This window comes from Hoplias malabaricus, chromosome 6 (assembly GCF_029633855.1).
Source record: "Hoplias malabaricus isolate fHopMal1 chromosome 6, fHopMal1.hap1, whole genome shotgun sequence".
Taxonomy (NCBI): Eukaryota; Metazoa; Chordata; class Actinopteri; order Characiformes; family Erythrinidae; genus Hoplias; species Hoplias malabaricus.
In genome coordinates, this window is record NC_089805.1 from 34,702,371 (window position 1) to 34,718,349 (window position 15,979).

General features: G+C 40.8%; 1 protein-coding gene across 1 annotated transcript in view; it reads right to left on the reverse strand.

Moving 5' to 3' along the window:
• The window catches only part of csmd2 (CUB and Sushi multiple domains 2), a 340,194-nt gene that overhangs the window by 162,594 nt on the left and 161,621 nt on the right, over positions 1-15,979 (reverse strand). The window contains exons 6-8 of the mRNA XM_066674957.1: positions 8,515-8,627; positions 5,898-5,975; positions 2,371-2,458 (exon numbers count right to left, since the gene is read on the reverse strand). Of these exons, the coding sequence (XP_066531054.1) occupies positions 2,371-2,458; positions 5,898-5,975; positions 8,515-8,627 (279 nt within the window). The remainder of the gene's footprint in view (positions 1-2,370; positions 2,459-5,897; positions 5,976-8,514; positions 8,628-15,979) is intronic.

A 15,979-nucleotide genomic window follows, 5' to 3' on the forward strand; every position in this document is an offset into this window, starting at 1 on the left:
CGCCTGCAAAGCTTCATACTCAACCCTGTGTGTGTGTGTTATATCTCTAAACTATTTATGCTGGGGTTTCATAAATCTCACACATCACTTTTCAAATATTTGCTGGGCTCAATTTGGGCTCAGATATCACCTCTGAATTTCTCATAGTCAATTTCCATTCTTTAAAGAGAAATTCTTTTTCATTTTTTTAAATGCCTGAATAATTAACGAAATACATCAGTGTCCAAAATAGGTGCATTTTATTATCGTTGAATTAACTCTATATAAGGGTTGTCTAGGATTATTTTTGTCCTAATTCCTGAGCTGCCTTATTAGTCACTACCCACATAGGCAGCTGTCTAAGTAGATAGCCTTCCAGCCTACATCCAGCCTTATAAAAGAGGTTATTGATATATCTATGCAGACAGCGATAACCTCACTGCTCATTCCCCTCACCTCACGTGGCTTACAATCATTCCCCTCACTCTCAATAACATCAGAGTTTAGTGCACTGAATCTGCCCATGTTTTTTTTTTTTCTTTAATGAGCCCTTTAATCATATTCACTTTGTAGGAACAGAGTAATGGACAGTTTTGACAGAAAATAATAAAATATGTGTTACTTTCTCCTCTGAAACTGAGCTTCTTTGTAGTAAACTTTCCTATAAACACAAATAAAAACAACAGTATAAACATCCAGCCATTTCCAAATTTAAAGCGTTGCTCTCTTCAGTGGCTCAGGACATTCTGTGATCTATTAAAATTACACCTTGTTATACTCTTTCAGTAGACAGCCAACTTGTTGGGAGCACAAACATTATGTTATAAAATGGTAACCAGGGTTTTGAGGCAGACCCCCAGTGTATGCAAACAATGAATTACACTTACCAGAAGCTGTCAATGTCGTGTTTTTTAGGCTCCTTAGTTGTTGGTGTTAGGGCTAAACAGATATATTTGGAGCTGCAGGTGGATTCTGAGATAATTCTGTGCTAGATTTGGGTGTAGATTCTTGGTTTTGTGAGTCATGCTGACCTCAGGTACAAAGTGATAGCTTTATTTTGGGTGTAGTCCCTTGATCTGAATGTGTGCATGTACAGCAGCGCACCCGAATACTGACACTGTATGATCTTAGTAGAGACTGACCCTTCTCTGACCAGACGTGACACTCTCACCACTACCCGCATCTGATGACAGAGTACTCAGCTAAAGAGAGTGCAGAACGTTCTGCTAAAAAGTTTCGATTGTCTTTCACTTCCCCGCTGTGAAATGAGACCGAGCGAGGTTGAAAGGATTGTGCCCATTTATCTGTGTTAGTGTCCTCTGGGGCACTGCCATTGGCACAGCAGGGTTACAACGACAGTCCACCTCACGCCTTGCCTCCATGGGCCTTGTCTGTAGTACCACTTCACTACAAAAATCACATTGCCATAGCTCTGCTTTGACTCAGTTAAATGGCTCGGTGGCTCTTTCTCATTCACTTTATCTGGTCTCTTTTAGGCGTTAGACCTGGCTTTATGTAGTGGTTTTCCAAGTGATGGCAGATTTAGTAGGTGTTGCTTGTATGGCTTGTAATTTCATGAGAACACTACCACTGCATCCACTGATTTCAAGTTAATACATTCTCTACAGAGATTTATTTATTTTTCCTAAAGCTCCTAATTCATTAAATATAAACTTTAGTCTGTGCAACTTTGGATACATTATTTATTGTTACTATTATCAGTTCCAACTAACATTTAAAATGTGCCAAAATTAGTAAACAGTATTGAACAGCGTTAGAAGTCTTATGCCTCAACTGTGGGAAAATGATCTCATCTTATTGTGTGGTGTGTTGGGGCACTTCCAATCACAGAAAGCCATATCATGTAAAATCCTTGCTATTTTTGGTCACAAAATGTGTGTGAATCTGCCAAATTTCCTGTCAAAAGTTTTTCATAATATATTCTCACGCTACAAGCATCAACAAATGTTTAAACTGCAATTTCAAACATTTGAAAGTGTGAGACTCCATTTCAAAATGTTAAAACCCTAAGAATGAAAATCTATTTCTGTGTATTGCTTTGCATCCTTTCTTTTCTCCCTCTTTACTGCTGCATTTGTCTTCAGTTTCACTCTTTCTAACCCTTCACTTTCTTATCGCTCAACTCCTTTATTCTCTCTCTCTCTGACCTTTGAGATCCCAAAGCCCATGTTTATTCTGATCAAATATCCCCACTGAGACTTGAGAATTAAAAGGCCAATGAGAAATTAAGCAGGTGCCAACCCCCGCCACCCCTTGCAATTCATCATGCTGGCATTACAAACACTAAATTAACTGCATTCCTCCTCCTTCTCTCCTCCTTGTCCTCTGAATGGAGTCTGTTAATCAGTAATCTATAACCTCATTTCTCACCTGAAGTCTGAGCCTTTTCTTTTTCCCCGGTCAGGGATCCCTGGGTCCAGACACATGTTATGTCCTTGTGCAACACCCATCTGGGACACTACAAAAGGAAATGAGGCAGAGTAATTTAAAACAAATGCAGACCAGCAACATTCAGGCACAAACATAGTATTCATTATATACATTGCCCAACAAAAGCCAACTGTTGGGAATCTTGTAAAACGTTATCTTCAAAAGTAATATTTAATTTTAAGTTCTGAAATTTTAGTTTGATATTCACTTCTTTTAATTATATGAGAAAATATATTTTTTTATAAAATGACATATATACAAAAATAAATCCACAAAAATAAATTATTTGAATTAGTTTCCAAATGCATGATGTAGAATTTTGAAAACAAACAAACAAATAAAAAAGAAATACCTTTTTACTTGTTATAAACACTTGACATATTCCACATGTGAAGGATTAGAAGAAAGAGGATATATATAAAGCACAAAAAGTAAGGACATTTGTGTTTGGTAGATTATTTATTTGTTGTAACAATGCTTCTTGGCAATAAATCTTATACGGTTGGAAAGCCTGTTAATTTCCCTTTTAAATGGTGCCACATTTGTAAAGAACACGCATTTGTGGGATGAACAGTAGAGCTGAGTATGTGGGTTGTGCCCATGAAAAATTTGCGAAATCTTCTCTGCCAATGACAAACAGCTTATTTTGTTAATGTTATTGACACTTGTTTTGAGCTTCTGGTCCCCACCATGATTGGCAGCACCTGTGAGCATGAGCCCTGCTACAGTGGTCAGTAGGTGTCTGCTCCAAGAATCAGCATGCCATATTTGACTGATAGGGCAACTTCAAGCTGGTGTTAGGCAAAGCCAAGTTGTGGCAATATCTGGAGTGAGCCAAAGTGCCATCTCCAAATTGAAGGCCAAGTTCCACACAAAACGGGGGGTGTCAGAGACAGGCAGCAAAGTGAATGTCCCAAGAAGACAACACTCCAAGAAGACCGTTTCCTCACCCTGTCAGTACTTAGGTACCATAGGCTGTCTTCTACAGGTTTGCAGTCAAGGTTTGCAGGGCAATATGGCTGATGTCTCTCTCCCCAGACAATCCAGAACAGACTGCACGCAGCCAATCTCTGGTGTGATTGGGCTACCCGAAGGCCTGCCATTATTGCCCTTCACTGTCAGGCTCGTTTGTGCTGGTGCCGGCAATACATGCACTGGAACCTGAACATGTGGAGGAACGTTATGTTCAGTGATGAGTCCAGATTCTGCCTACGGCAGTTGGATCATAGGGTCAACGTGTGAAGAGGACGCGGCTAATGACGTGTTGATTGTTGCACTAAGTAGCATCTTTTGGTGGAGGCAGCGTGATGGTGTGGGGTGGCATCTCCCTCACTGGAAAAACGAGGCTTATCATCATTGGAGGCAATATCAATGCAGAGAGATATCAAGATGAAATTCTGCAACCAGTGGCAATCCCATATCTCCACAGTCTGGGACTGAACTCTATCCTCCAAAATGACAAAGCTCACCCCCGCAGAGCGGGGTTTATCAGAGACTACCTCCAGAATTTGGGAGAAGAGAGGATGGAATGGCCTATCAACCCTATTGAACACTTGCGCTTGGGCGTGCTGTTCATGCCACAGTGACCAACACAACCACGTTGTTTGACTTGTGACAAATGCTAGTTGAAGAATGAGATGCCATCCCACAGTAGTGTGTGACCAGGCTGGTGACCAGCATGAGGAGGAGGTGCCAGGCTGTTGTGGCTGTGTATGGTTCTTCCACACACTACTGAGTCTCCTGTTTGTTAAATTAATAAATTGTTATGAGTGTAAACGAGTCAATGGCAGAATAAGCTGTTTGGCGTTGGCAGAGAGGATTTAGCAAATTTTTCATCGGCACAACCCACATACTCAGCTCTACTTCTCATCCCACACATGCATAAATAAAACTAAAAAAATAATATATATATATATATATGAGGCTCTTCTGGTTCATTTACAGCATTTACAGTTTACAGAATAGTATTTTCCACTTGTGCTGAATTCACCTAATATAACCCCAACCTCAGGAATTCCATGATGTTGTTATATAACTGCACTAGAGAAGCAGTAAACAGACTGCCCAGTGTCCTCCATTCCAGACAGGAAGTGAAAATGACATGAGGGGTCAAGGATTGTGGTCAGAGCGTGCGGGCTGCGGTGACGGGCGGCTCCGAGGCCTGACAGTGGCGGGAAAACCTGAAGTGACACGTGTTGATTGGCTGAGGCACCTAAGTGCCAGGCCTCATACATATTGATGCAGGACAAAAGGCCAAGCTTGTCAGCGCAGTCGTGGAGACGCTGTCGGCCATGGCGACGGCGCCAGGAGCCCTGACAACACCCACAGCTCACACACATGGGCAGTCTGACATTTTCTCACAATGATGCAAAGGTAATAGAAAAGAAAATAAAGACTCTGCTCAGACGGCTTAGAAGAGGATGGAAGACTGGTGAGGGCTCATGACACGAAGTGCAATTACTGCTGTCCTCTGCAAAGCCTTCCCTCCGCCTGTTTACCCAGACTGAACACCTTAGCTTGTTTTCATTCTACACCTCTGCTCCCAAGGAGAAAAGTGGCACCTCCATTTGACATTACACAGAATGAACGATAATGACCGTGATTGGATTGTGCTGTTTGGCTCCACAGTGCTATGGTAAAGTTGGATTTTAGGTCCAGGATAAAGATATTTAAACGCTGACCACAGCCCAGACGCTACCCATTAAGTACAAAAATATCCCAAACCCAGCCCGGCCGCCTTGTTCTTGTTAGGTGTCTTGCATTTAGCTCCGTTAGGTCTCAGCTTTTCTTCGACATGGCTCCTGAAACTCATTACAGCAATGTTTTTCTGCATTTCTCCTTACACACACTTTTCCACATTTTTTCTTGAAACTCACTCCAGTAACCCCCTACACATTTGCCATGAAACTCACTCCATCTAGCTTCTCCACATGTCTTCTGAAGCTTACTGCACCCACTCTCTCGTCCCACTGGTTCCATCCCCATGACTGGATCAATGGCCGAAGGGCAACTAACAAGGCACCTATCACCCATGTGTCTCCCTGGGTGACCATAGTGACTGACCACTGTGTGTGTGTGTGTGTGTGTGTGTGTGATTGCCATGGATGGGTTAAATGCAGAGTTCAAACTTTGTTGTATTGTGGTACAATGTCCATAAAGCACAATTTCATACATTTCTCCTTGCAATAATGTTGATACAAATAACATACAATAAATACAGCAGCTGGGTTAGCTACTTGGCAAAGTACTACTATGGACCTCAGCCAAATGCACCAGTTTGAGACTTTCTGTGTTACATCTCAGTAGTCTCTAGACAGTCATACTCTGTTTTAACTCAAATGGCTTAAGTATTATAGTGTAATATTATCAGGTATTAAAAACAAACAAATAAACAAATACATTTCTCCAAAACATAACGGCCATTCATTAAAATACAGAACAATACAGAGCAAAAACAACATACTCACAGACTGAAATTTTGCTGTGGTTGTCTTTACTGGGGAGCATCTTGACTCCTCTGGACTTCAGCTCTGTCATCTTTTTCACTGCAAAATAAAGGCATGGCATTTTAAGGTCAATGCCACTACACATGATTAAGTAAACATTTATAATATAAAATGAATTTCCAACTCCTAAAATAGTTTAATAATCAAATCAGAGTCGACAAATAAATAGTTCCCAGAGCTGACATTCAGCGACTCGAGTACGGTTTGTGTTTGAACAAAGCCCTCAGTATTTGATCAGTTGGATAAGGGAATAGTTCTGACTGACACACACACACACACACACACACACACACACCACTTTAGCATTCTTCACTCTTACGCACTGAAGTGCAAGACACTAACAGCATTTGATTGAGGCCTGCAAAGATTGCTAATGGGGGGCAGCAGGAACCAAATATTATTTCACAGAAAGCATATCTGCATTAGTCATAGAAAATGGGTGCTGGGTGGTTTCCTAGAGGGGCTATTTTTCTTAAGATGAAAAACACACAAAAACATACTAACATACCACCAACACTCAGCAATGGTTCACCATATTTATACCATGCAACATCTCTCATCTGTAAAGCTGTAGTCAAGCCACTCATCTTCTGCTTGTATTCTGATTAAATCGTTTGGCCTGCTCCCTAATATGTAACTTCTTCCAGTTCCATTAGCACCCAGAACCAATGCAGAGTTCAGTTTTGAAGATGTAAGCAGTCATTCTGAGAGGTGTGATACGAAAAGCTTCATTCTGGAGAAATGAATGAGTTAGATATTTTCACAGAGCAGAAACCAAAGCCTCCCGAAATTAACCCCAGAGGAAGCTATTAAATAAAATGCTTACAATTTCACTGAGTGGTGTCTGACACAAGGATTTAGCCTAAATAAACGATAAAGTCTGTTCATAGTGGACAGGTGAACTGCAAATAAACTGGTTATAATGTATTGCATTTACCTTTATTTGTTTCTTAACAATATTATCATATTGTTATTTCCAAACATTTGTATCCATTATACGATGTCATTAAATATCAATTTCAAGCACCATTTAAAGACCCATCAAGTTAACAGCCAGAATGAAGGGTCTCAGGAAAGACCTTGCTTTGTTTTACCTCAGGATAAAGACAGTTTAATACTGCTGCATTGGATTACTTTTACAATATGCATGCTACTGAACTAGCCTATTGTATATTTATAAGTGGGAGTGCTACCGTATTTAGTGGTCATCACTTGAACCTTGAAACTACATAATCAATCACTATAGGGTGGTAACACTAATTTTGAAACTGTACACATTCTGTTAAGTCATTGTTTAAGAGGATGTAGCTCATCCATATTGAGCCCTTAACTCTCCAAGGTCCTCTACAATGTGGAAGTGCTAAAATATTCATCCATCAGAGAGAAACTGAAGACTAAGTGGCTTATTACGTTAAGAGTATCTGGCCATTGGAAATTAGCCATACTTATAGGCGTTGGGTGGAAAAGCAGCAGGAGAGAAGGAGAAAGAGTAAGGAGGAGAGGGGAGGGGAATGGGGGGAGGTCAACGGGAAATCTAATTAAGGGCTTAGCCCTCCTTTCTCCTCTCCCTGATTTCCTAACAGTATTTATTTATCAAACTGCAGACCTGTAATCCTATCCCATCGCTCTGATCTGCTTACGGAGGAGGTGAAATTCCCGCAGATTCCGTCTTTTGTTTTCTGCAGCTGAGCGCGCTAATCCCGTTTTTCAGCTCATCCCCTTTGAGCGGAGACCTCTGAACTTTGGAGTGTGATGAGACTACAGCCAAAGCAGCTCTGTGAAGCAGCACAGGGGGAGAGGGAGGGGTTGGCCTACTGCTGTTTTAATAACACTTAGCCAGGGCTATAATGGACCACTTAACAGTGATCCTCATCGTAGACTGAGGGGAGGAATTTTGATAGGACTGCAGTTGTCAAAGTAGATTATCCTGAAACTACTACCTCACTTCAATATAGCAGCTACAAAGAAGTAATCAAACGGCAATGACTGGGGAAATGGATCTGCCAGAGAAGGCTCTTGTTGTATTCAATCAGGTTCCTTCTGGAACAAACTGTGCAGTACTAGTTAACTATGTACGCTAAGACTTCACCTATAGATTAGTATTGTTTCAAAAAGCACCACTAATACAAAAGGCCCATTTCCTCCCCACATATAAATAATTCTATTACATTTTCAGTCAAAAAACAAAGAATTTCCTTTCAGACCTGAAGCGAGTGTGGAGTTTGATTGGTGTCTCATATCAAGCTTTAAGTACTGTTTATCCTGTGGTGACAAGTTTGGTGTCCACAACAAAAATGTTTCTCTGTATATTTTTAAATATTTTTCTGGTGTTGGTTTTGGTTGTTGTTGTTAACTCCAAGTTTTAAATCCTGTTTTTTTTTTTTTCTCCCGATTATTATCCTCTGAGTTTCCTCATCCTAAGGCAAGTTATAACTAACCTCCTGAGGAATATCTCCTAGAAAAAAATGGGGGAAAAAAAGACAAACAAACAAAAAACTTCAAGGCATTTTTGACTGGAACCCTAAGAGTGTTTACATGCTCATTTCAAAAGAGCAAGTGTGTGTGTTGCTTCTTTTACCTTGGTACTGAGCACTGAAGCCCCTGAGCTTGTGGTTGCCATCGGTGGTGAAGTGGAGCCGTAACCAGTTCTTACTGCTAATGATGGGAGAGGGGAGGTTGGGACCTGTGAACCTGCAACAAAACAAGTTCCATCACAGATCATTCAGACAGGACAAAACAACAAGTGCTATGGAAAAAAAGCAGAGAGTGAGAAATCATCTGGGGCACGTGAAGGATTTGAATACTGCACATCATACGAGGATAAAAAGCATGTGTTTAGTGAGAAATGTGCTTAGTAAGTGTTTCCTCAATGCATCTCATATTATGCTCAGTATGAATAAAAGGCAAAACTAGAATAACACACACACACACACACACAGCTATGTCTTCTTAAAGACATGGCTTTGGAAAATGTGCACTTAATTAGCATCTTCAATTTCCTACATGTGAATTGGATTTCCTCAACCATAGCCACCTTGCTCCTACCTCCTACTTCTCAGCACCGCTTTCAGAAGCTTTTAAACTCAGCAGTCGTCAAAGGCAACAATGACGCTTTTGAATGCCGAAATAGTGGAGGACACAGGACAAAGCCAGAACTAAAAAATCTATAATTTACAATGACCTTTATAAACAAGTTGAGTGGATGAATATTGGCTACTTAAAGGTAAGTAATTTAGACAAAAACATTAGCAATCATGAATAAGAGAGTATAAAACATACATAAATAGGGCAACGGGGACCTGATAAATGTGATTGACTTGGATACATGTCCATTGTTGGGTGAAGAAAGTTGCAAGTAAGCAAGATGAATGTGGGCTCACTATTATTGAAGACACAGGTGGTCCTGTTGGTCTAATCTTATTGTAAAGCAATACCGATATACGTATATAATTTGACTTGGAAAACTCAATATAGTAGCTTGATTTTTGGGGTTTTGTTTTTCACAGACGTACAAAAAAGTGTAACTACAGACGAGAATAAATCTGCCCAGCAACAGCCTGTGAATGATTCCAGTAAAAGCCCAGCTTTAAACCAGTTCTAAGGTTCTGGGTACGACAAGAATTAGAGCTTATTATTAAAACAAAGCCGTTTATGTTCTTGTGTCCTGCCTTTCACAATGACACAAGTTACGAATCATTGTAGCGAATACTAAGCACATAAGCTGAAGGCAGAACAGAAAGCTGCCTGACAGAGAGAGAGGCTGAGCCTCAACGTGTGTACCAAATGTCAGATTTGGCTCAACAAGTCCTTCGACAAGAGAGAATATAGAAGGATGGGGAATGAATACGGAAGGGAAAAGACTGATAGAGCGCAGTAAACTCCTGAACCTGTCAGCCTTTCTCCCAGCACTGTCCTTCGCTGATTGTTTCTGCTGATAGTGTGGATTTCCAATCAGCCTCTATGCTCTGACTCACCATCATTAGCTAGCACTGACTCCACTGGCGCTCATAAGAGTGATGAGAGGAGCGTCTGAATCACAGGCTCAAAGACGCACTTTATCACTTCGGAAGAGCCGCCTCGCTCAGAGACCATGATAAGGCTGATGAGAATCGTTTCGGGAATTTGTTTGTGATGGAACGTTGGCCTCATCAGGTGCATGAAATATGTCTCCGTGCTTATGAAATGGGTGGTGTTGTTATCTGTCATCGCAGGTCCCCACTGCGTCCTGTGTGAGCGAGGATAAAAAAATAAAAAATAAAAGCAAAGACTACTCACTATATATTTCTAAGATGCCCAGAAGTGTTCTTTAGAGCAATGCCGAAGAGAACGCTCCTTAAAGGATTTTTCAGTGGAAGATTCCTTTAATGTCCAGGAAATGTTGTGACTGCAGATTTGGTGCATATTAATGGCTAGGATTTCACAAGGCTATACAGCACACAGCACTATGAGGCATATTGTTAGAAAGGCAAGCTTCTCTAGCTTAACATGGATGTTAGTGTATATATCAAATGCAAGCTCAAACATATGGCTCATGGGTTTTTTCTTTTTTTTTTTTCTTTTGTAAATGATACACAGAAGTGTAAAAACGTAATATCTCACCGAAACAAAGAATTGTGAAAAAAAGCGCTTCATACATGACATTGTTGTTTTTACTAAAGTTTTATATATGTTTAAATGTCTAAACAAACGAGTATTTCCTAGAACTTTACGTGAAAACCAAGGGCCATTTTAAACATTTATTCCTGAGGTAATTTATTCCTTGCATTATGCGAGTGCTTGGTCTCAATTCAATTTCAGTTACTTCAAAACCTTATTACACATGGTCAGTATCATGAAAGAAGCTCATAACCGCTAAATAGAAGATTCATTCATTATCTGTAACCGCTTATCCAGTTCAGGGTCGCAGTGTGTCCAGAGCCTACCTGGAATCATTGGGAGCAAGGCGGAAATACACCCTGGAGGGGGCGCCAGTCCTTCACAAGGCAACACAGACACTCTCACTCACACACGGACACTTTTGAGTCGCCAATCCACCTACTAACGTGTGTTTTTGGACTGTGGGAGGAAACCCACGCGGACACGGGAGAACACACCAACTCCTCACAGACAGTCACCCGGAGTGAGAATCGAACCCACAATCTCCAGGTCCCTGGAGCTGTGTGACTGCGACACTACCTGCTGCGCCACCGTGCCACCCTAAATAGAAGATATATAATGAAATAATAAACAATTTTACATAATGTTTATAATGGGTAAAGGACAATTTAACTGCTTCTCACACGTCCCAATCTGCAGCACACATTGGTGGAAATGCAGGATCAAATCCATGCTCATTATCACCAAAGGTGTTTATTGTTTAGGTCTTAACCCCTCCACTATTCCTCCTCTTTAAAAGAAATAAATAAATAAATATAAAAAATAAAAATACAAAATGGAGTGATGTGTTTTTTTTGTGTGTGTGAAAGAGCAATTATGGGAGTTATTCTAACATGGCTTTCGGAAAACCTGAAGAACAGAATCCTACCACCTCACAGGTCCCTGTCATCGCTCTGCACGACAAACAGAACAAACATCAACGGGTTTTCATTTTAATACATGTTCCTGCAATTACAACAAAACGCTTCAATTCCATAGGCTGATCCACTTTAACACGTCCAACATGAACACGTCTTTCCCCGTCTCTGACGGTAGATGTACATTATTTAAATGAGATATCAGCACAGTCTGTGAACATGTTATGTGTAATAGCTAAAACAGGCTCCAGTCCCTCATGGGAAACCACCACAAGAGAGACAATGCTTTTTCACAGCACCTCGCCCCCCTACAGAGAACAGTCAAACTTAACGTATGTTGACTGTGAAAGGACAACAAGCTTTGTGGCTACGCTGTGTATGATATTGAAAGTCCTCTGTGTGCAGATGTAAGGCTTGTGGGAATGATGCAATGTAAGTGTGAGTGATGCCATGCATGTGGAACAGAGGCTGTCTTCAAGGCAATTCACTTGATGAGTAGATTTACAACTCCAGTCATCTACTTGACATGATCACACACTGAGAGCTCTCGTGGCTGTCTTGCAGGTTCAAGTTCAAGCTCTCTCTGGTCCTTTCCACTCCATGGCCAACTTGCACGCTCTGATGCACTGGATTGGAAAAATCATTCATACAATAACTGACGGGTATTGAGATGGCGAGAACAAGATTAATCCCTTCCTCAAAATCAATCACCCACAGGTCCGCCTTTACCGAAATTAGTTTTCTTCTTCAGCTTCACTTTATTTATTTATTTAATGCTCTACTCCTCTCCTTCCCTCTGAGGCCTGCCGAAATAATGGAAGTGGCATCGAGTTCTGACAACTTGTCACATGACATTAGCCTTGATTTACGATGGCAGCCATCAGACAGATAAAGCGAGATTCAGTTCAGATTGTGTGTTTTATTGTGTTGTTGTCAGACAGTATGCATTGCGGAGATTCTTCTAATGCAAGAGAATGGAGGCATTGCTACAGGTCAACAGGTGAAATCCACTCATATTTTCCTAAATTTGCAGTCTGCGTTAAAGACGCAATTACATATTCTACCTTGCCTTTCTTCACCTCATGTTCAAACACACCACTTACCACTTCTTGCTTGATCTACCAGCGTCTCTCTCGGCTCTGCAGTGACAGAAACCGTTGGAATAAAAATAACAGGACCGTTGTTTGAACAGTCATGTTTGCATGTGTAAAATGGTGATTTCTAAGACAGCTGTGAGAGGCTTTGTTCAGGACCTGAATCATCTTTTAAAGTGAATGCTCTGTCTGAATACAACGGGAAATAAAAAAGCATGCTTTAAAGAGGAAACATGAGTAATTCCATAATATCTAATTAAGCCAAAGCTGAGGAAAACATGTCATCCAAAACTGCCTAGGTTTAAATTTAATTGACACACAAAAAGAAACCTACAATAAGAATAACAAAACAAAAGCTAAAATCTAAACCAGAACCACCAATGAAACCACTGCAAATACTTTAGAATTTTAATAAAGGGTTGAAAAAAGATAGCAATGAAAACATTATTGTTATAAAGTTAAAGCATTGTCAGAACCATTGTCTTTGTGATAAAAGGGAAACACATTGTGGAGTGGTTTGTGAAGACATTTTAGTTATGGTTTATGTAACACTTTTAAGGTCAACATTAAATAAAGAGGTTATGGGAGTAAATCTATATCTTAACGTTTATACACTTATTAACTGCAAAATGTGTGCAACAGCAGACACACTAAAGCTACCACTGAGAGGCCAAATTCAGAGAGGGAGTCAGCATAAAAAACCCAACCCAAGACACAGTGTGATTTTGCACAATTGACACATTTTGGCAGTTGGTAGAAGTATCAAACGTATAAATTCTTGTTACACAACAGGTTGGGCATATAAATGTGTTTATTTTATATAGCACTGCAGTACCAAAAGCAATCTTTCTCAACAAATGCTGGAAATCAACCCTCACCACTTGCCCCAGAGCTTACTTTCCAACATGTTGAACTGATCGGGGGCCAACGCGTTCAGCACCTCGGTCAGCGACCATGTGCTGGAGGAAGGGGGGACTACCTAAACACACACAGCTGGCAGCTACTAATGAGAGCAGGTAGAAGACCTTGCCTGAGCAGCATAAAAGTGGCTCAGCTCTGCCAGACAGAGAGTGAGAGAGAGCTCCTCTGCAGAGAAAAAGAACTAACCGTTCCCTGTCCATTTCTCTCCCAAACACAGGTTCTTCCTCACATGCAGATGACGCAGAATTCGACTCTTCGAGACTCACAGCTCCTACAACCCTCTGTCCCATGTAAGATTGTCCAGGTTTCCACCTAAACTCAACTCAACTTTGAGGACAGATCTTTTAAGCTAAACACAAGTGACAGTGGGGTGAGTGGAAACAAAGGTGGGGACTGCAACACATTAATCAGAGCAACACCTGTTCTTTCCATTCAGCAACACAGGGATGTTCTGTTTAGTAAGGTCTGAGAGGCCTGCTAACGGTGCTTAGCTGAATACTACTTCAGGCTAAGTACAGTTCAGAAAGAACTGATAAACAGGGCTTGGCTGCCTTCTCAGGGAAAGCATGAATCAGTTGGAACTTAGTGTCAGCTGATGTAAGATGTGGTAACTCTTGGTATATGATACTATACCTGACCATCTAAAAACATAAGTGGTCAGAAAGAAAGCAGAAACAAGGGAATGGCTATTTCACAGCACAAAGGGCACATTTCAACAGAACAACTTCAGTGATTTATGAGTCAGTATCCTAAAAATAACTGGTTACTGGTTCAAGTCCTGAATAATTATTTATTTACCACTAGGAAACTTACAATTAATCCCTGAGAAAGTACAACATCCTACCACAGTATTACCCTATTATTACCATCCAGTGCCTTTACTAAAGAGTCTAACTTCCTCCATAAAGGCCTTCCCACAGAGACAGGCTGAAGACCCCAGAAGGGATTCCACCTACAGCTTTCCTTTTCAAGAGGGCAGAGGAGGAATGGGGATATGGCTATTGAAAAGATCACTTCACTCAAGCAGCTACAACTGCATTTATCTGTGTGCAGAGCCAGTTAAAATGCTTTAAAATATCACTCTACTTCTGCTCATGGCCATGTCACAATACACTTATTGAGTCTCTTTGAGTTAAAAAGCAATTTGAGCCCAGACCACTCCCCATTAATATGTGGTGATTATTCCAGGGAAGCGTCTTTGGATCTGATAAGTTACAGGAGAGACAGAGGTATCGAACATGTCATTATAGATTAAAGTTTTCATAAATATGCTATTAGTGCACGATGTGGAAAGCTCTGCCACCTCTACACTTCCCGATTTCCTTTTTTACTGAAAAGAAACCATTCTATCCTGGGAAAGAGTCCTGAAAGTCAAAGAGGGGCCCACGTGGATTGATGAAGCCCTCTTTAAGGGCATTATTGAAAGTTCAATACACTCCTTTCACCCTCGTCCTCAGTATTAGATTTTCCACAGACAAGCCTCAAGAGTGCAGCTATAAATGAGTTCTTGATCCCAGTCCAATGAACTTCCTAGATTAATCGAAAATATCTTTGGCATCAGAGGGGGGAAAATGGCAAGGGCACACCTGCTATAGCGCCTGCACTAGTGTGTATCACGTTCACCTAACCCATGTTCATGCTCACACTATCAGACAGATCAATAGCACTAGAAACAACTGTAAATGGACATGAAAGGCTATAGCATTCACAGGCGCCCCTTCAAAAGCCACAATTTTCACCCTTTTAAATTACCTTGAAAAGCAATTCAGGGAAGTAGTATAAAACACCATAAGGATGGACTTAACCATTCTTTCTTGATCCTTCTGCTTTCTTCTGCCATTTGATTATGGGCAGTAGAGTTAAAGGTTGGAGTTTGGACCCTTGGGACTGCAAAGTGTCTGTCTTGCACACAGCTAGCTTAATTGCAGCTACTTAGGCAGATCAATCAGCCTGCTGCTTTGTATTCTGCAAAAGGCCCTGTGGCAGAGAGCATGGGTCAGGGTGACTTTAAAGCCCCAAAGTTCCGCCATTTTAATGACTGTGAATCATAGGAGGGGTGAGCAATGAAAGAGTGCACTTTGCTTTGAAGTGACAAAACAAATCAAGCTGCCTGGCCACTGAGTCCAGTGCAGGGAATTAGGATTGAGGAGAGGAGCAAGGCGGAGACACCGGCAAAAGCTTTGACCTTCACACATCTGAATCTGGATTGCTCAAAAACAAGCGCTGCCATGAAACTCACTTACAGCTTGTTTCATCTGGTAAAGGCAGCTTTTAGCTAAGTGGGAGGTTTTAGACTTTTCAGACCTTAGAAAAGCTGAAGATTCCATCAAGAGTCCATCATGGGGTCTACTACTCCTGAATAAAAAGTTAAATGGTAATATATATATATATATATATATATATATATATATATATATATATATATATAAACACACATTCAAATGTAGAACAGTAACTGTCCTGGGGAATAAAGTGGACTCACTAAAATGAAAAAGAGCCCACCTCTATGTAAACT